General features: G+C 42.1%; 1 protein-coding gene across 1 annotated transcript in view; it reads left to right on the top strand.

Moving 5' to 3' along the window:
• Positions 1-23,500, top strand: part of SPRED1 (sprouty related EVH1 domain containing 1) — a 69,598-nt gene that overhangs the window by 32,170 nt on the left and 13,928 nt on the right. Inside the window, exons 2-4 of the mRNA XM_077263627.1 lie at positions 7,261-7,435; positions 19,713-19,881; positions 20,924-20,976. Of these exons, the coding sequence (XP_077119742.1) occupies positions 7,261-7,435; positions 19,713-19,881; positions 20,924-20,976 (397 nt within the window). The remainder of the gene's footprint in view (positions 1-7,260; positions 7,436-19,712; positions 19,882-20,923; positions 20,977-23,500) is intronic.

The raw sequence follows: 23,500 nt of genomic DNA, 5'->3' as shown, positions 1-23,500 counted from the left end.
TTAGTATTTTCAAAGCTTATTGATTGTATCATGTCATATATGGTTCGTTATTTATGCAATACCTTCTGTGATTTTACACTCCAGCAGACACCACCAAAAATTGGGGTTAGTGACCTGAATTAGGATTAGTCAGGATTGGCCTAGACGACACTGGCCATGGTGGAACTTTGCCAGTGTCAGAGGTCCGGCAGCACTTTCGGCAGTAGTGGAGATTATGCAATGTTTGGAAGGTGGTGACTTCATGGATTCATGTGGAAAATCTGTTTGTCTTGTACTTCTCTACTTACATGTAATTTTAAGGTCCAACGCATCCAGCAGAGCTGTGCACATGGAGTAGTTACAGGTCCTTATAGCCGTCTTTAATAGTTTTTTTTTTCTTGAAGCATGACATGTTCTGTTAGATATCATATTGCACATTGGTTTCCTGGATTCCGTATGAAATCAGAAAGGTATAGATGTACAGTATGGTCCCATAAACTTATGACTACTGTGTTTGGATCTATATTTTCTTGTATGGAAATGTGATATAACTGTGTGTGAGACCCAAAGTGCATTTATATTGAAAGTTTATAGTGAAGAAATGTTCCTAACAACACTAGTTCGTTGGGCGAAATTATTTCTAAGCAGGTTTAAAGGGCATCTGTCTGTAAGATCTACCCTCCTAAGCCTTCTACATGAGCATGTAGATCATAGAAAGATGAATAAAATGGTACCTTGATATCTGCAATCCGATGTCTTATTCCAGAGAAGTCCTCATTTTTCTTAATATGTAAATAAGCTATTAAGATCTATGGGTCGGCCATAGATCTCTCTGAAACTCCGCCTCCAGATATTATTTTAAATTAAGTGGCCTTACCAGTGTGAGACATGTAGATCAGAAGAGCAGACTGTCAGTCATTACATGTCTCACACTTTTAACTCCTTCTTTCATTTACAATAATCTCTGGAGGCAGATTCTTGGAGATTTTTAACAGCTTATTTAGATACTAAAAAAATGTGGATTTATCTGGTATAAGCCATCTGATCCCAGATATTGAAGGTAACATTTGATATAACTTTCTATGGACTACATGCACATATAAACTGCTTGGGAGGGTTTATCCTACTGACAGATTCCCATTAAAAATACATTTTCTCGGCAGCACACAATTCTGTGCAGCTAGGACTTGTGCTGTCGAGAACAGTGGCAGCCTATGTGCACGAAACAATCTATTACTAATCTATTACAGATTGTTCAGTGAGCATCTTAATGAGTGGTCTGCCTGTCTAAACAGGCTATTAAAGTGGACAACCCCTTCATGATCAATATGGTTGTCCCCCCATGACATAACAAAGCCTATACTCGCCTTCCGTGCCGGCGCCGTTCCCACGCTGTCGGCACTTGCTCTCACGGGGCTCCCGTGCGGTTGTTGCGACGACGACACCCAACAGCACTGGATCCCTGGTGAGAACGAGTGCCGATACTGAGGGAACTACTCCAGCACGGGAAGGGAGTATAAGCTTTATTATTTTATGAGGGCCAAGGAAGGGGTATGACAAGAAGTTGTCCAAGCAGTGGCCAACTTCTTAATGGGCCAGTTGGTGGTGGTTTAGTGCCACCGGGCGGTACGTGTAAATGCACTTTTAGGGTACATTCCCACTGGCTGGATGCACAGCGGAAATCTCATTGACACACTGCAGAGAAAATCCACAGTGGAAATAAAAGCTGTGGGTTTGAAATTTGCAGCATCTCCATTTATGCTGGGTCTTTCACCTCTCGCAGTTTCAAAGGCTGTTGCATTTTCTCAACAGGTTTTTGTGCCGCTGAGGATTTTCCTTTGTTGGAGTTTATAGTTCAAAGGTCCTGTGGGATCATATCCTAATTTTCCCTTTTGTACTTTGACACCAGAAATGTAACCGGATCTCCTTATTTAGGAATATTTCCCTGTAACTCCACTATAGCATCTGTTCCTGCTCTTGATGGAGAAAAGAACAGAACAGAGAATTACCATGCTTCCTGAGCCTTATTTAGAGACTGAATAAATCATTTGCCTCCTTAGTGGTTGTGCACTCTGTCTTTTTTTTCAGGCGGATCCATTCCAAAACTAGCCTGAAAAAGTGCTCCGGAAACATTCAAAATGGTGAACACTTGCTGTTCATATGGCTTTCCACCGTCTTTTAACCGCTTGAGTTTCAGTAGACACCAAGCAGCTAACAAAGTGAGTTGAGCATTTTTCAGGCATGTTTTGCTCTGAAGACGCTCGACACTTCGAAATACAAGTCAGTGAAAAGGCTCAAAAGATGCCCCGAAGCTTTTTCCCACAGATTCTTGGCTTCAGAACCAGCTGGTGGAGTCTTGACTGTTGAATGGAGAAGAAAACAAAAAAAACAGGAAAATTCCAATACAAAAGATTACCCAGAAATAATGGAAAATTGGTAACAAAAAAAACAACACTGTGTAAGCTACAGACAATTCCTCAGAAAACAATCTGAAAAATACAAAGAAAAATGCACAGGAACCACAAAAATGCCAGCTAGTTTCTGAAATGTCTTCCACTTGGAAACCTTGGTGGGTTTACCAGCATGTAATTCATGACGCTGATTTTTTTTTTAATCTAGTTTTTGGAGAGGATTCTACTACAAATTCCACATCAAAAGTGGTTTCTCATATTTTTTTAATAAGCTTCCTATTGATTTATTAAACCCTTGTTTTGCAAATGTATTTTTTTTTAAAGCCTGAAAGATCTACATAAAAAGCCTGTGTGTAAATAAACCTTTGTCATTAATTTGAAAAGCTTGTAGTTGGTACCTTAATTTCCAGCATATGTAATGTTCATACTCGGATTGTTCTAGTCTCCTCACTTGTTCTGTTGAGGTATCGGTGGCCCTTTGCGCATGCATCTGACACTGTTCTGTACCCATTTCCTAGCTCCTGGCTGTAAATGAATGAGACAAGGATGCACAGAGCTTGCCATTCAGCCTTCCTGCGAGAAAAGTGCACACAGCAGAATTGAAGGAAATAGACTGTCAAACGCTGGCACCTTTCAAAATATTACTGCAAAGCCATGGGCATAAACAAGAGTATGAGATAACCCCTCTGTCGGATGCCAGCAGACAGCCACCACAATAGACTCTACATGCTTTACACGCATGTCACTGAGGTTCACATTCTGTGCAACCTTAAATTCAGAAAACATCATGTTGCCATTTAATTATTTTTTTGGGTGAATTGACATTGGATTTTTTTTTTTTTTATCACCTGGATTACACTTGTTGAATGCATAGATGGAAGAGCTCCTTCCATTGTTTATCTTAACAGATTCAAAACAATCAGGAGTTTGGTTCTGGTTGGTAGGTATGTGTCACCGAGGTGGCTGGCGTCGGTGATGTAAGTCCCAAGAGTAGTGCGCCAGTAAAAATAAGTCACATAGATGGTTTTATTTTGACTGGTTTTTGGGTCTGGGATATAGGAGTGACCAAAAGAACCTGGGTGGGAAAGGTCACTCCCAGCATACTCTAGTCTGGTTCTTACAGGCATCTCCCACCATACTCTAGTCTGGTTCTTACAGGCATAATAAAAGGCAGCTTGACTAGCTTATGGGTGGTGGTGGAGGGGTAGTTGTGCTGAGGTTGGAGAAAGACTGAGCTACTGATTAGTCTGTTATAGCCTGAGAAGTTCTTGTGATACCGAGTTGGTTAAACCATTTGATTTTATTTTTGCCTTTTTTTTTAAGTTTGCCATACAGTTCCAGAGATATGGACAGTTTTATTTAGTGCATTTTTTTGGTCTTTAATAAGTGGGCATGCTTACAGAATAACAATGCAGAGCAGCCTAAATACACACCCCAGATGATCTTGTGTGTCATGCCTTATTGGTACAGACCATAGAAACTACCACTTAAAGGGTTTGTCCACTACTAGGACAACCTCTTCTTGATCTAAATGTTTGGCCCCAATAAAATAAAAAAGCCTGAACTCCATTCCCGTGCTGGCGCCGTTCCAGCAGTGTCGGATCTCGTGTTCCCGAACTTTCCTGAGGTTATGATATGGAAGCCCAGCTCCTAACTTAGCTCTGGCGTCACTGTCCCTGCCTTTTGTCGAATTGAACATGAAAATGAAGTGCGGGCTGCTGCTGATCTCTGACTACGTCTTCATGTTCAATTCGACAAGTGACGATGATTGGTGACGCCAGCGCTGATTCCTCCCAGGGAATAGAGGAGGAGACCATGGATCAGGGTGTAGATGACTCTGATATGACAGCATAGTGGCAGCAGGATTATTGTAGCTTGTACCTTTATGAGATGGGTTTTTGGGTTGATCTTGAAGCTTTCAAATGTGTCTGATATTTTGGGGTAATGAAAACTATAATATAGGGGGAATGCACAGGAGAAATCTTGAACAAGATTTTTTGAGAAGCAGATTAAGTTCTAGGGAGGACTGGAGATTGGAGAGGCAACAGAAGATTCAGATAGAGATGAATTGATTGGACAGTTATGGACCTTTAATATCAGGTCGGCACCTACCAAATTTAATATAAACTATATAGATAGCTTAAACTAAACTTTATCAGCTTCTTGTTACTGAGAGATATCACACTATATGCTTACGTGTGTAATTTTGGCTCATTTTTGGAATCTCGTAGCCATGAACTTGAATGGTGTCATAGAGGTCTTGGCCCAATGTGCTTTATTGTTCATACAAATGGTATTCTTGGTAGAAGCATATCTGTTTTATTGGCGGTGGCTTATTTATTTTAGATGAGTTCTTTTATTTCTGGGAAATATTGGGAGTGACTAGAACGTGATTTCCTTTCTTTTGGAAGCAGGGTTGTGGAATAAAATATTTATCAAAAATGTCTTCATGGTAAAATGTTCCAACGCCAATGTCCAATTTTGACAAGGTTTTTTACCTTTTTGGAAATCAGGATTACTACGGTATGTTTTAACCTTAGACTAGAAATTTTTTCTTATGTTTTTTTTCTCCCATTTTCTCTAATGTAGTAATATAGCCACTTGATTGTATCACTTAAAAGGAATCCTCTAATTCTGAGTCTACTGATATTAGACATGTACAGATCTATATTGACATAATGTAGTTATTACTCAAACTAAAGACTCCCTAAGACTGTCCAACCCCGTACTTGACAATTATTTGGTGTACATGAGTGTAAGGTTTCTTTTACACTTGCCGTGATTTTGCGGCCGCAATAGATTTCTATGGGGCCGCAATAATGGGCTGTGAAAAAAGATCCAGCTTGCTTAATATTTTTCACGGCTTACGGACACGGCCCCTTTGTAAATCAATGGGGCCGCAAAACAACGGAAGGATGTTTTTGCGGTGTGCCGTCACTTCCAGTTTTGCGGACCGACGTTTTTTTTCCCCAATACTTTTGCTATTGTATTGGGAACTTGGAAAACAGCAAACCGCAAGTTTTTTGAAGCCCGTAGCAGACCTTGAAAATTGCGTCAATACGGCCTGCAGAAAAGACCCACAATAATGGGCCGCAAAAAACACGGTATGTGTAAAAGAAGCCTAAGGTAGGAATATTTTCTGGTGAAGTGAAAAAGGAAATGAGAACAAAGCAGCAAGTGCAAAAATGGGGGGTGTTTTTTTCTTTTCTGTGGGTTTGGGAAACTTCTTTTGTGCTTCAATATTCAAGTACCATTCATGGTATCGTCACCGCAGAAGCTAGTAAGAGGCTAGTAATTACTACTCTGCTCTTATGCCAATACGGTGCATTGTTGCTTCAGGAAAATAATCAAAGACCAACTCTGGCCACTGGAGTGGTGCGGCATTGAAGAGGTGAGTAATATTTTTATTTTCTTAGCTCTCTTCAACTATTTTAACTTCTCAAATGGTCCCAGTCACTTTAGGCACAACTGATGGGAATTGCAAAGTGTTTATTTATTACTTAAGTGACATTTCTTAGATGGAGAAATCGCTTCAAAGTACCAGACAGTAGAGGTCTGCTGGGTTCACATTGCGTTTATGGCAATGCGCTGACAGCATCCGTTACATAGCGGCACTAACGCTATGTAACGGATGCATTAGCGCACCCATTAACTGCCATTATGTAGCGCATCGCTAACGCATGTCATAATCGGCATGCGTTAGTGATGTGCCGTCATTCTGTGACGGACCCTCAGACGCGGTCTGCAGCGTTTTCGGGTCCGTCACCGCTAGCACAGATGAAGCATCTGCACTAGCGCGATCGCATAACGCGATCTTTTTCGGCACTTACGTTAACGCAGTCCGTTTAACGCATGCGTTGAACAGACTGCACTAACGCAATGTGAACCTAGCCTTACTGCTGTTAACTTGCTGTCTACTGCCTGTTGGCAAGTGTAATACATCTCTAGCAGCATACCAATGAGATGGATTACAGTAAAGGGAGGTCTTTGTGTCTCTGCTCCTGCTCTCCTGCCTGCTCTCCTGCCTGCTCTCCTGTCTGCTCTCCTGTCTGCTCTCCTGTCTGCTCTCCTGTCTGCTCTCCTGTCTGCTCTCCTGTCTGTCAAACTGCATACAAGCATTATTACTGAGGTAGGCTTTCAATTTATAGTAGCCAAACTATTAGACAACGGCAGGTGCTATGAATGCTAGGAAGTGAGTATTAGGAAGTTCCAGCTCTTATCATCCCGTCAGTATACTTATGAAAAGGAATTGTTAAATTAAAAATAATGGAAGGCAAGTTATACCACAGGAGAATGGAGAACATTTTACCTTGTTAGAGGGAAAGAGGGCAGCAAGACCATGTATTAGGGTGTGTTATTGGGTTCATGTAAGATGGAATGAGAATGGTTTGATTACCCTTCGTTTTCCATACATTGATGGCATGATATAATGGGACTCGTATTCCCTGATCTGTTTACTATAGAAACTCTAAGGTGGACATGCTATGTAGTCCTTTGTTTTTTTAGGACGAGTTCTTGAGTACATATTTTTGTTGTGTCCACACACTTTCCACCAGAAATTAATGAATTGCCAAGAATAAGAATCATAACTCCAATTACAGATATAGTGGAAATAGGTCAAAGGGGTTTTGCAATGTCCATCCATGTGTATCATTCTGCAACGTGGCATCTGGATATCTGATGACAACTCTGCAACTATTCCACAACATGTCAGTTTACCCTAAAACCTGGGTTTAAAGGTGAAGTATACATCATAAATTTGGAATATTCTATCATGTGATGGTGCATAATATTCATCAGTTCCTTTTCAGTGCAGGTTGCCCTTTTTTACCAGCCTCCAGCTCTGATCTTCTGTTTCTGTCTCTTGCAGTGACAGTTATGCACGCGTGCGAGCTGTGGTGATGACACGAGATGACTCAAGTGGCGGGTGGTTGCCGCTTGCAGGAGGGGGACTCAGCTGTGTCACCGTGTACAAAACTTCCCACCCTGAGGATAACGGTAGTGCAGACTTTCTTGTCCATGGAGAGAGACTCCGAGATAAAACGGTGAGAGAAATTGCGCGAGGTGCTGCACGTATTGCACGAGTGGATGTCTTCTAATATAACATTATGTTGGTAACTGGGTGTAATCCTTTAGAAGTAAGGATGAGGAAACGTGCCCAGATAAGGCGTTATTCAATCATGCTCGGGTTCTAACAGAGTGATTTTGGCGTGCTCGAATACTATGTTCCCCGCGGCTGTTCGACAGCTACAACACATGCAGGGAATGTCTAACAAACAGAGAATCCCTGCATGTGCGAGACATGCAGCCGCGGGAACTAGAACATGGTATCGGAGCACGCGGAAGACACTCTGTTAGCACCTGAGCATTTTCCAATAACACCTTATCCCAGCATGTTCCCTCATCACTAAATGAAAGTAGAATTTCAAGTCCCATGAACTGCCCTTTAGACTTTTAGGCTGACACCAGATTGCCATGTCTGTCTTGTCAGCCTCTATCTCCAACATTGACTGCAGAATACAGACTGTACACACCGATGGGTTTACTGAATTTAAAATTCTCTGCCGTCCAATATAAAGGGACTGTCCACGGTTTTAAAAAAGGGTCCGCTTTTTTACCAAGACACCATAATTCTTGCCCATTTTCATTGACTCTGCTTGGTATTGCCTATCAGCCCCATCCAGCCAATGGCATGGCAGTGAGTTGCGAATACCACACCAAACCATTGGCAAATGTGGCGATCACTCAGGGAAACCGAGCAGTTCTTTTTTTTTTTTTTAAACTCTTGGAAGAATCTCTATAACATTTAAAGGCTCTCGATTAAAAGAGAATTTAAAGTAGATTGGAGATTAGCTTTGCGATACAGATCATAACGCTCTGGCACTCATGTGCCATACATCTGCGTGACCACTGCAGCCAATCACTGGCATCACACATGATGCCTGTATATACAGCATGAGACTGCTGATGCCACTGAGTGGCTGTGTGGTTTGAGTTTTTATTTCTTACTTAGTTTTTTTTGTTTTAGAGTGAGTTACTTGTTTAATTCAATATTTTTTTTGCGTCTTGTTTTCTTTATCAATGTGGATTTGCTTAGCCAATTGTAGATGTTTCACCTAATTCATCGTTTGTAACTCTTATAAGTATTTTATTTATTTTTTTCTCAAATGTATTCCACTACCCCATTTAATCATGGATATCTAAGCTACTGCAATGCTCTGCACAAGGGGTAAGCGACATAGTGAATCAGAAGAACTATACTGCATTTCTCATTGGAGGTATTTGCTAATATTATTACAGTGAAAAAGAGAATGGCCAGCACCTCCAATATTATTATTATTATTATTATTACAACTACTACATATTCAGAAAGGATCTTAGAGATGGGAATACCTCTGTAATGTCTGAGATGGGAATACCCTTTTAAGGCACATGTTCCCCTCCATGAACCAAAGGCTCCTGCAGACTTGGCCTTCATTGTAATACCTAAAAGGCCATTCATCTGAAAGACCACCATGTAATGCTTATTTTTCTTGCGGTTGACACTATATAGAGGAAATGATCGGTCAATGAAACCTTTCATCTGTTTGCCAGACGTTTCAGGAGCCAGATTATCTGATGTATTTGGTAGAAGTTGGTGTGAATCGATTTGTAAACCCCCATGACAGTGTTCAGTGGCTATCGGTCGGGAGCAGGAGAACCGCCTCTTACCTAACTGCATCCACAGCTCTTGCTTTGATTAGTCAGCCTGATAATCATTGAGGCGTGATACTTGCCAGGCCAGCTAATCAAAAGAAGAGCTGCGGATGGTGTCAGGTAAGAGGTGGTTCTCCTCTCATGTCCAGCGGCCATAGGGATGAGCAAATCGATTTGCACAAATTTTAGCAATTGGTCATAATTATTGCTGCTAAAGATGCAAAGATGTGTAGCATCACGGCGGCAGCTACTTTTTCACATGGGTGATTTTCATGTTGAATAACCTATTTTATCTGCAGGAGTAGTAATTTTTAATTGTAGTACCGTACATGGATCCCGCTTCAAGAAAATATTCTTGTAGTCCTTGGTCACCATGCCTGTTGCAGAGTATTTGTCTCCATGGCGACAGTGCACTGACTCCGACAGAGGATAATGAGTCTGTAGGAGACGGGCTGGTTGTGGATGAAAGCTACGAGATCCTGCATGTCTGATCCCGTGTGCCGTGACTGCTAAAGGGCTTTGTTGGTCACATTTAGGATATGGGGTTAGTTCGGCGGGGATGTCCTAAACTGCAGGGGTGAAAAGCCCTTCAACTAGATCTGTATGGGTCCATGACAGAGAGCTTTCCACCTTGTGCGTAATGTGGACTGGATGTAGCCCACAAAAAGTAAAGACATTCTGAAAAGTTATAGATACACGTGAGAAGATTATTGGTCAAGACTGTGACCTTGTGCCACCATTAATTTCCCGGATGAAAGGGCTGTAGACAGCATGTAACCCCCCTTTAGCACAGCTCGGAAGATTTCAGTGTCTTTTAATACCCCTGTGAGTAAAGGGTGAAGATGATAATTTTTGCACTCAATTAACTTCTACTTCACTCTTGAGGTAATTTTTGTATGGAGATCTGAAGCTGATGGGCCGTTTTATTGCATATTTTGAGTAGGTTACATGAATACCAGGAGACGTCTGCACAGTTCTGCTCTTTGCAGATTTACAGTGGACGTATTGATTATTATCAGCATAGTCTGTGGGAGAGCAGGATTTTATGAGCCTGTCTGGAGAGGCGGCTTTTACCAGCCGAGTCCCGCTGTGGATTTCCCATCAGTAAATGCAATAATCTAGTTAATCAAACAAGCAGATCTCACTTACTATGGCCTCTTCTAAAAGTCTATCCCCAACCCCCCACGCTCCCAAGACACCCCTCAGAGTGCTGAAGTAAGTCCCTGAAATCTTTAGCCCTTTTCCAGTCCTTTGTCCCATCAGGTGAAGTAATGCTCTTATGTTTTAGTAATTCTTGATTTTAGCACTGCTGATCAGAAGTTGTTAGGTGACTGTTTTGTTATTTCCACATACTCGACAGCACATTAATATCAAGATGAAATCAAGGATTTATGGTAAATTGTCATTTTTTTTAGTTATCAGTTGTATTTGATATAATGGGGAAATATAATTATTTAGGAACATTTCAATCCTTCCTACCCATAAATTGACTATATACAAGTCCCAGAACCACTTTATTTTGGAGGGGGTTGATTAATTATCTCATCTATTTGTTGGCCTCCAGATTTGTAAGGTAGTGAGGGACCTTTGGGCGAAGATAGGTATCTGGCATATCGGATCTCAACATGCCCCATCTTTTATTCACCCCTGCGGTCAAGCTGATGCAAAGGCATGCCGTGTGTGTACTGTGTAGCCATTATTTGGTCATAGTATGTGCTTTGCATAGATTCTTGTACCGCATTCAGCAATATGATGGAAATATATAAATAATAGTTGGTCATTGCTGTGAGATATGAAGTAGTATTTCAGTTGGAGATTTACTTGGCTAAATGCACCAGAATTCTGACTATCAGCAAAATTATGTGATGTGATGGTAAGAGGAGCTGATCATACTGATATAGATTTTCGTGGGAAAAGTTTCAGTAAAATGTATTTTAGCCGCTAAAATCCCTAATGTTTGTCTGCATATAAGTCCAGTAGGCAGTCCTTTTCAATGATTGGCTGTCTTCCTTGTAGGACAGCCCACTGGACTCATAAGCATACAGGTATTTCAATGTGTAAAATACAAGTGATGTAAAATCTTCTCCAACAGACATATATCTTTCTGTTCAGCTTCTCCTTCTCTATAATTATCTGTCCACAGATCAGACTTCATGTATAATGCTACACATCCCCTTTTAATTTGCACTCCAAAAAAACCTGTTCAAAATGCATAATAAATTTGCCTAAATTAAAATTTTCCTTACCTTTTCAGTAAGTAGACGAGGGCTGAAACACAACAAACCTACCAACTAAGATTGTATACAGTTAGGAAAAAAAGTGTTGTAAAGACGCATCAAGTTTATCATTCAGCATGACCCGCCGTGTCTTGTCAAAGATTGCACGGTCTAAAAATTAGACAGTCTAAAAATTAGCCCTTTTCTTTTAGAATGACTTGATTAGAAAGAAGTGCCCCCCATCATCCTTCTGATAATTTTGTAAAGGACATCAATTTCTTAATATACAAACTTGATATATTCTCATGCAAACACACGTAACATAAGCAACGCCAACAAAGACACATTTGTAGGATGGTAGTGATGGTCGCTATTATGATAAACCTACATAGAAAGCACAAATGGGATGAAGTGCTGAAAAATAATGCAGGAGACACAGGATCTGAGCGATAATGCTGAGAGACAGCATCTTTACTCCAGCAATACAGGAACGTTAAGGAGAGGAATGTGACCTCCAGAGGCAGCAGGGGTATCGATTTTTTTTGGAGAGCAGCAAAGAGGCCTCCTCCTGGGAGCAGCTGCAGCCTCCTGTATGCAGGAGGCCTGGGAGAGTCAGGTCAGACCTCATGTTGATTCCACACATCCTGCATTATTACTGTCACCTTCCTGCTCTGGGCTCCAGCCAGTCTACAGGAAGCCATCACAGTGCCTCCATCTGATCTCTGTATCGCCCAGGAATAAATCCACATGGCATCCTGCTGATGCAGCTCTGAGCCTACAAATACACCCGGACTACCTATTAGTGTGAATTATATGTCTGTCTGGTGAAATCATTTTGTTGCGGTATGTTACTGTCTGACTCTCTATTTAGATCAGTCTTTTCCCATACATCCTGGAGTTAATGACCCCCTCCCCCTCTTCTTTTTTTTTTTTTTTTTTTAAATAGTCCTGTTTTTTTCCAAACATGGATATAGATATATGAGCAGAAGGCAGGGGTGATGTTATAGGACTTCCCTACAAGACTGATGGGATTTGTAGCATTATAATTATCATTTCAGGGTATTTAAATGGTTTTCTATGTAACAGAGACAATACAATGCTTGGGCTTCATTTATTTCCATGTGTTTTTTGCCATTTATACATAAACGACTATTAAAAAGAAATATGTAAAACATTGGTTTCTCCTTGCTGACAACACATATTAGATAGCAGCCAGATGTATTTTTTCAGCCATCACTTCTGCCTTTCACAAGTTCCTCTTATTATTGACCCGTTGTGCAAAGTTCCACATATTAGTATTAACCCGCCGTGCAAAGTTGCATGCATTAGTATTGACCCGCCGTGCAAAGTTCCACATATTATTATTGACCCACCGTACAAAGTTCCACATAGTTATTGACCCGTCATGCAAAGTTCCACATATTGTTATTGACCCGCCGTACAAAGGTCCACATATTGTTATTGACCCGCCGTACAAAGGTCCACATATTGTTATTGACCCACCGTGCAAAGTTCCACATATTGTAATTGACCCACCGTGCAAAGTTCCACATATTGTTATTGACCCACCGTGCAAAGTTCCACATATTGTTATTGACCCACCATGCAAAGTTCCAGATATTGTGATTGACCCACCGTGCAAAGTTCCACATATTGTTATTGACCCACCGTGCAAAGTTCCACATATTGTTATTGACCCACCGTGCAAAGTTCCAGATATTGTGATTGACCCACCGTGCAAAGTTCCACATATTGTTATTGACCCGTCATGCAAAGTTCCACATATTATTATTGACCCGCCGTGCAAAGTTCCATATACAGGTCCTTCTCAAAAAATTAGCATATAGTGTTAAATTTCATTATTTACCATAATGTAATGATTACAATTAAACTTTCATATATTATAGATTCATTATCCACCAACTGAAATTTGTCAGGTCTTTTATTGTTTTAATACTGATTTTGGCATACAACTCCTGATAACCCAAAAAACCTGTCTCAATAAATTAGCATATCAAGAAAAGGTTCTCTAAACGACCTATTACCCTAATCTTATGAATCAACTAATTAACTCTAAACACATGCAAAAGATACCTGAGGCTTTTAAAAACTCCCTGCCTGGTTCATTACTCAAAACCCCCATCATGGGTAAGACTAGCGACCTGACAGATGTCAAGAAGGCCATCATTGACACCCTCAAGCAAGAGGGTAAGACCCAGAAAGAAATTTCTCAACAAATAGGCTATTCCCAGAGTGCTGTATCAAGGCACCTCAATGGTAAGTCTGTTGGAAGGAAACAATGTGGCAGAAAACGCTGTACAACGAGAAGAGGTGACCGGACCCTGAGGAAGATTGTGGAGAAGGACCGATCCCAGACCTTGGGGAACCTGAGGAAGCAGTGGACTGAGTCTGGTGTGGAAACATCCAGAGCCACCGTGCACAGGCGTGTGCAGGAAATGGGCTACAGGTGCCGCATTCCCCAGGTAAAGCCACTTTTGAACCATAAACAGCGGCAGAAGCGCCTGACCTGGGCTACAGAGAAACAGCACTGGACTGTTGCTAAGTGGTCCCAAGTACTTTTTTCTGATGAAAGCAAATTTTGCATGTCATTCGGAAATCAAGGTGCCAGAGTCTGGAGGAAGACTGGGGAGAAGGAAATGCCAAAATGCCTGAAGTCCAGTGTCAAGTACCCACAGTCAGTGATGGTGTGGGGTGCCATGTCAGCTGCTGGTGTTGGTCCACTGTGTTTCATCAAGGGCAGGGTCAATGCAGCTAGCTATCAGGAGATTTTGGAGCACTTCATGCTTCCATCGGCTGAAATGCTTTATGGAGATGAAGATTTCATTTTTCAGCACGACCTGGCACCTGCTCACAGTGCCAAAACCACTGGTAAATGGTTTACTGACCATGGTATTACTGTGCTCAATTGGCCTGCCAACTCTCCTGACCTGAACCCCATAGAGAATCTGTGGGATATTGTGAAGAGAAAGTTGAGAGACGCAAGACCCAACACTCTGGATGAGCTTAAGGCCGCTATTGAAGCATCCTGGGCCTCCATAACATCTCAGCAGTGTCACAGGCTGATTGCCTCCATGCCACGCCGCATTGAAGCAGTCATTTCTGCCAAAGGATTCCCGACCAAGTATTGAGTGCATAACTGAACATTATTATTTGATGGTTTTTTTGTTTGTTATTAAAAAACACTTTTATTTGATTGGCCGGGTGAAATATGCTAATTTATTGAGACAGGTTTTTTGGGTTATCAGGAGTTGTATGCCAAAATCATCAGTATTAAAACAATAAAAGACCTGACAAATTTCAGTTGGTGGATAATGAATCTATAATATATGAAAGTTTAATTGTAATCATTACATTATGGTAAATAATGAAATTTAACACTATATGCTAATTTTTTGAGAAGGACCTGTATTATTATTAACCCGCCGTGCAAAGTTCCACATATTATTGACCCGCCGTGCAAAGTTCCACATATTATTGACCTGCCGTGCAAAGTTCCACATATTATTATTAACCCGCCGTGCAAAGTTCCACATATTGTTATTGACCCGCCGTGCAAAGTTCCACATATTATTGACCCGCCGTGCAAAGTTCCACATATTGTTATTGACCCGCCATGCAAAGTTCCACATATTATTGACCCGACGTGCAAAGTTCCACATATTATTATTGACCTGCCGTGCAAAGTTCCACATATTGACCTGCCGTACAAAGTTCCACATATTATTATTGACCCGCCGTGCAAAGTTCCACATATTATTGACCTGCCGTGCAAAGTTCCACATATTATTATTGACCCGCCGTGCAAAGTTCCACATATTGTTATTGACCCGCCGTGCAAAGTTCCACATATTATTGACCGGCCGTGCAAAGTTCCACATATTGTTATTGACCTGCCGTGCAAAGTTCCACATATTATTATTGACCCGTCATGCAAAGTTCCAAATATTATTATTGACCCACCGTGCAAAGTTCCACATATTGTTATTGACCCGTCATGCAAAGTTCCACATATTGTTATTGACCCACCGTGCAAAGTTCCACATATTGTTATCGACCAGCTGTGCAAAGTTCCACATATTGTTATTGACCTGCCATGCAAAGTTCCACATATTGTTATTGACCCGCTGTGCAAAGTTCCACATATTATTATTGACCCGCCGTGCAAAGTTCCACATATTGTTATCGACCCGCCGTGCAGTTACACATATTGTTATTGACCCGCCGTGCAAAGTTACACATATTGTTATTGACCCACCGTGCAAAGTTACACATATTGTTGACCCGCTGTGCAAAGTTCCACATATTGTTATTGACCTGCCGTGCAAAGTTCCACATACTGTTATTGACCCGCCGTGCAAAGTTCCATATATTCTTATTGACCCGCCAAGTTCCACATATTATTATTGACCCGTCATGCAAAGTTTCACATATTCTTGAAAGCCATGAAAAGTTTCACAAATTATTCGGTCCGGAATATAAATGCAGTAACCCATGGTGTGCTGCTGTTGGGGGTAGATTGAGCGTGAATATGAGCCGATGCAACATTTGGGGAGCTGTCCCCTTTCTCCAGCATGCACCCCCATAACCAACCCATATAGATTATCTACATGTGAAATACAAAGGTTACAAAAATACTTCAAAATCCTAATCAGAAGATGTGTAGACATAGATAAGACCCCCTACATAAGTTACGTGGTTTTATTACGGCACAGTAGCTCTACATATTTTGCTATTATACGGGAATGAAGTAAATGAAACCTTCTATTTCCTCGAGTGTGCAGAAACAAACTGTGGCCCTGAGAGCTAATGTTTACACTGTACAAGCTAGAGAGAGTGTGTAGTTTTTCATTGGACCTAATTCATAAAGCCATGTATACAGGTACATAAGTAATATTCCCACCCCCACATCGGGATTGCCCGAATTCAGCGAGGAGGATGTATGTTAACACTGAGAAAACTAGGATATGTGCTCTGTTAAATGGTTTCTATGTATACCAAGCTGTAGAAGACCACCTCTCTGGAAGCCAAACAGGTGGATCGACCAACACAGTCAACGTGGCCAATTAATTATCCGCCTGGAAGGGAATGTTTGAGAGGTTCACTCATCCATCCATGTACGAAATACTAATGTAAACTATTTTCATCCTGCCCATGGGCATTTGCATGGAAATGTTGCATTAAACACTTATTTTTTTTCTTTAATCAAAGTTGATGTACGGGGTCTTGAGGACCCTTTCTTCTCATCAGCATGGTCATGTTGAGGAGGAGATGTTCTGGAGCAAAGATCAAACATAAATGCTGCCTTCCTTAAAATGATGCAGTTCAAACGGTTGAGTGACATTACTCCCGAGATCGCACTTGGAAACCCTGTACTAGTGATCGGTGGTAGGGATGAGCTGACAAGTGGAAGGTCGGGTCCTTCTGGTTCCACCGAACTTTAGTCCAAAGTTTGGTCCAGGTACCAGAACTGTACCTGAACCCGAACCCCATAGAAATCAATGGTGAACCGAACCTTGGAGCTGAAAATTTTCTCTTTCTTTGTCTCGTTCGCTTTCTTTTGTTGTCGCTTTCTTTCTCGTTGTCGCTCTTTCTCGTTGGCGCTCTATTTGGTGCTCTCTTTCTGGGGCGCCCTTTCTCTGGTGCTCGCGCTCTTTCTCTGGCGCTTGCGTTTTTTGTCTCTCTGGCGCTCGCGCTCTTTCTCTGGCACTCGCACTCTTTCTCTCTCTGGCACTCGCGCTCTTTCTCTCTCTGGCACTCGCGCTCTTTCTCTCTCTGGCACTCATGCTCTCTCTGCCGCTCGCGCTTTCTCTCTCTGCCGCTCGCGCTTTCTCTCTCTGCCGCTCGCGCTTTCTCTCTCTGCCGCTCGCGCTTTCTCTCTCTGCCGCTCGCGCTTTCTCTCTCTGCCGCTCGCGCTTTCTCTCTCTGCCACTCGCGCTTTTTCTCTCTGCCGCTCGCGCTTTCTCTCTCTGGCACTCTCTCTCTGGCACTCTCTCTCTGGTGCTCGCTCTCTCTGGCGCTCGCTCTCTCTCGCTCTCTCTCAGGTGCTTGCTCTCTCTCTCCGTCGCGCTCTCTCTCTCCCCCTTGCTCCCTCGCGCTCGCCCTCTCTCCCTCGCGCTCGCCCTCTCTCCCTCGCGCTCGCCCTCTCTCCCTCACGCTCGCCCTCTCTCCCTCGCGCTCTCCCTCGCGCTCGCCCTCTCTCCCTCGCGCTCGCCCTCTCTCCCTCGCGCTCGCCCTCTCTCCCTCGCGCTCGCCCTCTCTCCCTCGCGCTCGCCCTCTCTGGCTCTCTGTCTCTTCCCAAACTGTCATATGGACTTTCAGGAGAAGTATATGTTCGGAGTTCACCACTAGACACCTATACGAACCCCGAACTTTACTACGTCGGGTTCGCTCATCTCTCATTGGTGGGACTCCTGCAATTTAATATTTGTCACTCATTCTGGGGAATAAATGTTCTTTGTGGGATCACTCATTTTAATCAAAGGAGATTTACTTCAATAAATAGACTAATTCTCATTCATGCAATTAGTAGGTCTTTATATAGAGAGGTATTTTTTTCAGATTGAGCAGCCAGATAATGTGTGACTTCATTCTGCATGTGTCTAACACAAACCTTTCATTACAGGTGAGGGTTTGTTGAAAAGTGTAGAACTGGTGAACCAGGAATGATAATGACAAGATCTCTTGCGTTCAAGTGTCACAGACCACCTTCAGCCCTTTACTTTGATCTCATATGATAGGATACACCCAAGAACAAATCAATAGTTTTCCTACCTCTTTTAATATTAGTTCACCAATACAAATTCGACCAATAAATAAATACGGTGTACCACCACAATCAAGTATGTCCAAAAGAGAAGGGAGGTATCACACAGAGAGCAATATAAAATTCGGATTACTTTATTGAAGGTAATTAAAACCAAGAAAATTTTTTGAACAAAAATATAATAGAACAGGGGTATAGAAACAAGGCAGAGTGGCCCCACAGCAGACCACATAGGAATCAAAAACACATGCATATGTACACAAAAATAGTAGAGTTATGTAAAGTATATCGTGAAACTCTATGCAACAGCAGGCTCAGGATTTGTAGTAGCATAAAGATATTTCTATATAAATAGATATCAAGGCTCACAGGGGTGTATATATAAATGTGTCCCATAAGGAATATATTGCACATACATATATGCTGAAAGGAACATAACCATATCGTGGGGTAGATCAGAAACTAGTAAAGTGTCAGTGCACGCAAAAAGCTAGCCGTTCAGCCTATGAGTAGTAATAAAGGGACAAAATACGGGTACAGGAAAGTGTATAGCACTCGATATCTGATAATTACCTGCTGGTACGAGGGCTGCGGTGGGGGGAGGAACCCCGACGCGCGTTTCGCAACGTAGCTTCTTCCCCCAGGAAGAAGCTACGTTGCGAAACGCGCGTCGGGGTTCCTCCCCCCACCGCAGCCCTCGTACCAGCAGGTAATTATCAGATATCGAGTGCTATACACTTTCCTGTACCCGTATTTTGTCCCTTTATTACTACTCATAGGCTGAACGGCTAGCTTTTTGCGTGCACTGACACTTTACTAGTTTCTGATCTACCCCACGATATGGTTATGTTCCTTTCAGCATATATGTATGTGCAATATATTCCTTATGGGACACATTTATATATACACCCCTGTGAGCCTTGATATCTATTTATATAGAAATATCTTTATGCTACTACAAATCCTGAGCCTGCTGTTGCATAGAGTTTCACGATATACTTTACATAACTCTACTATTTTTGTGTACATATGCATGTGTTTTTGATTCCTATGTGGTCTGCTGTGGGGCCACTCTGCCTTGTTTCTATACCCCTGTTCTATTATATTTTTGTTCAAAAAATTTTCTTGGTTTTAATTACCTTCAATAAAGTAATCCGAATTTTATATTGCTCTCTGTGTGATACCTCCCTTCTCTTTTGGACACTCTTTTAATATTAATAGTAGTATACCATATTTAATTTATTTGGAGTCCTACCTTTGGGACCTCAAAAAATTGTGAATGCTGCTCTTTAAATCCTGTCGGCAAATTAAGACCCCAAAAACTCCCATAAATGTATCCGATTGCTACCATAACCCTTTTATGGCGATGACATGACTAGTGTATGACTAGATATACATGACAAACCTAAAGAAGATTTCTTCCCACCCAACGCATATGGTCTGTCAGTTGTGTACAGCAGATGTTTTGGTGCAATGACCCCTTGTGAAATGATCAGTTTTAGTCTTGAGTCATCAGCTGACGAACTCTTTTATTCAAGCATGGAAAAACCTTTTAAAGAAACATATGGTGGTGTGTCATCCTACTTTCTAGCTGTAGTCTATCGTTACTTGTGTGTTATTTTTCAGGTGGTCCTGGAGTGTGTTCTGAAGAGAGAACTGGTCTACAATAAAGTCACCCCTACTTTCCACCACTGGAAGATTGGCGACAAGAAATTTGGCCTCACGTTCCAGAGTCCAGCAGATGCTAGAGCTTTTGATAGGGGAATACGCCGTGCCATTGAAGACCTCACGCAAGGTATCTCCATATGAATTTTGCTCCCCTTTGATATACAGGTGGACAAATAATACAGCACCTTTTCTGTCAGCCGGTAAAAGGATATCGATCACTTAGGACACTGGATTTTATTTTTTATACCCATTGGCTACGTTTATTTTCCAGCCGATCATATCAACAGCAAACTCGGTCTTCTCTTTTGTTATGTTCTTCTATATTTTGCTCAGTGTAGTAAGTGGCCTTCATTACCTATGTGGAGGTCAAGGCCTACACTTACATTATGCTTATCACAATTTTACCTGGTCCATCCTTTACAGTTATGATCGCGGTGAACTTGAGCTAGCAGTTGACCAAACTCATTTGCCAGAAAGCTTCTACCCATCTCCCACCCCATGATACACATGCACGTTTGGCTCTCGTATGTGTTCTCAAAAGGTGTAGGTTCCTGGTGGTAGTGTGGACCAAACATGATAAAATCCAACCTGGCCAATCATTGTTCTCCCGACGTCTACCATCAGGGAAAGTACAGATACTACCATATTTATTATGTTTACTTATATAGTGCCATCATATTCTGCAGTGCTTTACAGACGATGTTGGAGCTCACAATCTAGTCTTTGGATTGTGGTAGGAAACCGGAGAACCATAGGAAACCCACGCAAACACGGGGAGAACATATAAACAGCTTGAAGATGTTGTCCATGGTGGGATTTGATCCCAGGGCCCCTGCTCTGCAACGCAGCTGTGCTAACCACTGAGCCACCGTGCTGCCCCATCCATGTTACATGGTTGGATGGTACCAAGAACATCAATAGATTTGGCTGATATGAACCTTATGTTTATGGCCTCCCAACTTAGAAAATACCCTGCATTTTACAAAAGCGGAATAGCATAAAATAAAAACAAGACACAAAAGTTGCAATAGCTCAAGAGCAGCTTGGTTTCTGCTGTTTTGCTAACCAATTTAAGCCTAGGACTTGTCTTGTGTTCCTTCGACTATACTGTTGAAATGTATATTTCCAGTGTGTAAATATGGATTTTTTTTTCCTCCTGGCATGTGCAGGTTTTCCTACATCTCATGGGGAATCAGATGTTGGATCAGAGGAAGGATCTCAGGTACGTAATACATCTAATTGTTCCTGCCAGAAATAAAAGAAGGGGGTTCTGGCTATAATCGCCTAAAAAAGATAAATGGGCAATTATCATCAGTGTTTGAAGTTAGGGCTCGGCCTTGTCTGGAGTCCGTATGAGTGATTGGACTTCATTTCTTGCAATTATATAATTGCTTAGTGAACTCTTCGGAATCCCAACTGTTCTCGCTGTTGTTTGGAAGCGGATGAACCATTGACATGTGTCTTGCATGGAAAAAAAAAGAGAGAAAAAAACACCCCAAAACTTTAACAAAGAATCTATGTGAACAATACTGCAGTATATACGACAGACACAACAAGTCGATTCAAAGAGATTCCAGGCTAATATTTGGTGCCTGGGATGTCATTTGTGTCTTGTGATGGAGTCGCTAATGTCTCTGGCATGACAAACACCAAGTGAATGTTGTAAAAAGTGACTGATGTACTTACTGAAAAGTCCTCTGCAGATTTCCTGCCCTAATTTTTGCCAAAAATTAAAAGGAAATTTCCTCCTAGTTTAAATTTGTTTACTTCCTCCAGTTTGTTTCCTATTATTGTATTGTTTACTCTTTTGTTTCCTCTCTTGTTCTATTCTTTTTCTATTGTTTTTTTTCTCCTTTCCAGTTAATGGATTCGAGCGTCCCTGGATTGGTATTTTGTGAGCAGAGATTAGGTCTGGGCAATATACTATAATCTCACAATCTCCCACATCCTGCTGGCCCCAGCGCAGTCACTGTAAATTTAGCTTCCTGGCTGCCTGGAGGATGCTCCAGAATGACAGGAGAAAAGTTCTGTGGCTGTGAGTGGGCGGTGGGGGGAGGGGAGGCTTCTATAGCCTTTCCTCCCCCCACTCCAGCTTTCTTGCTCATCTGGCTGCCATTTTTGCAGCTGGAGACACTTTTATAGCTTGCCTGCCCCCTTGCACAGAACTGCAGCTTCAGAAAGGGGGCTGGGGAGCAATCAAACAAATCTCATAGCAACCACAGTACCGTAATTGTTCTACCAGCAGCTGGGAGAAGGCAGATTTCTTAAAAGACTGCGGTAAGCAAAGGTGCAGACTCTTCCCGTTATTAATATTCCAAACTTTGTGAAGTTGTAGAAATGGCTGAAAGATTGAGTGTGCTTGCGAACAAAGAACATTTCCTTTAGATATATTTACTTCTAAATACATCCACTAAAGGGGTATTCCCATCTTCAAGATCCTATTCCAATATGTAGTAGTGTAATAATATTAGCAAATCCCTCCAATTTGAAATGTAGTATAGTTCTTCTGATTAGCTATTTCACTTACCCCATGTGAAGAGCATTGCAGTAGCTTAGGTATCTACGGCTATGACCACTGACAACTAACTGTCACTAATACAAGTGGTCTTAACCATAGATACCTAAGCTACTGCATTGTCTGCACATGAAAGGGATATGGCGAATCAGAAGAACTATACTCATTTATAATTGGCAATAATATTAGCAAATGCCTGCAATCAGTGTTGGGGGAGGGGCTCTGCAGAGCTCATGATTTGCTGGACTATATGAGAAGTTTATTAGTCCTCTAGTGATAATCTCCTGCTGATAACAGTGGTTTTTTTTATCAAAACTACAGCAAGCGTCCAGTAAGTGACACATTGCTGGAATCAAGGTCTCTGTGTCTATAGTATGCTTCTCTCAGATTAGGGGGCAAAGATCTGGTGACGGATTCCCTTAGTAGTCAGTTGCTAGTAACACCTATTTGGGATAGCAATCTACATTATTACCTGCTTTCTTCTGTCGGTAAAGGTGGCAATAAGATTTTGCAGCCTTGTTCTTAAAGGATCTAATACAAATAATGTGTGTGTCTGTAGGAGCTTTTGTGACCTCCCATTCTAAATCCTTAGGCATTAAGGCTACGTTCACATTTGCGGTCAGCGCCGCAGCGTCGGGCGCCGCAGCGTCGCCGCATGCGTCATGCGCCCCTATATTTAACATGGGGGCGCATGGACATGCGTTGTGCTGCGTTTTGCGCCGCATGGCCGCAAGCGTTGGACGCAAGAAACGCTTCAAGTTGCATTTTTTTTGCATCCAACTTTCGGCCAAAAAGGACGCATGCGGCGCAAAACGCAGCGTTTTAGCGTGCGTTTTGCCGCGTTTTTGTTTGCGTTGTGCGCTGCGGCGCCGATGCTGCGGCGCACAACGCAAATGTGAACGTAGCCTAATATGGAGTTCATACCTTTGCAGCAATAACGGCTTCCATTCTTCTAGGTAGCCTTTCACCAAGATTTTGGAGGTATCTGGAGAATTTTGATCATTAATTAAAAAAAATCATTTGTGAGGTCAGACACTGATGTTGGAGGAGGGGACCGGGCTCACAATCTCCATTCTAGTTTATTCTAATGGTGTTGGATGGGGTTGGGATCAGGGCATTGTGCAGCCGGACAAGTTCTTCCACACCAGACCCCCCAACCATGTCATTATAGACCTTGCTTTGTGCACTGGGCTCAGTCACGGGGGACAGAAAAGAGCCCAAGAGTTCCCAC

The sequence above is a fragment of the Ranitomeya variabilis genome, chromosome 1 (assembly GCF_051348905.1).
Source record: "Ranitomeya variabilis isolate aRanVar5 chromosome 1, aRanVar5.hap1, whole genome shotgun sequence".
Taxonomy (NCBI): domain Eukaryota; kingdom Metazoa; phylum Chordata; class Amphibia; order Anura; family Dendrobatidae; genus Ranitomeya; species Ranitomeya variabilis.
The sequence above is the reverse complement of the archived record's forward strand: the minus strand, read 5'-3'. Positions and strand labels throughout refer to the sequence as shown.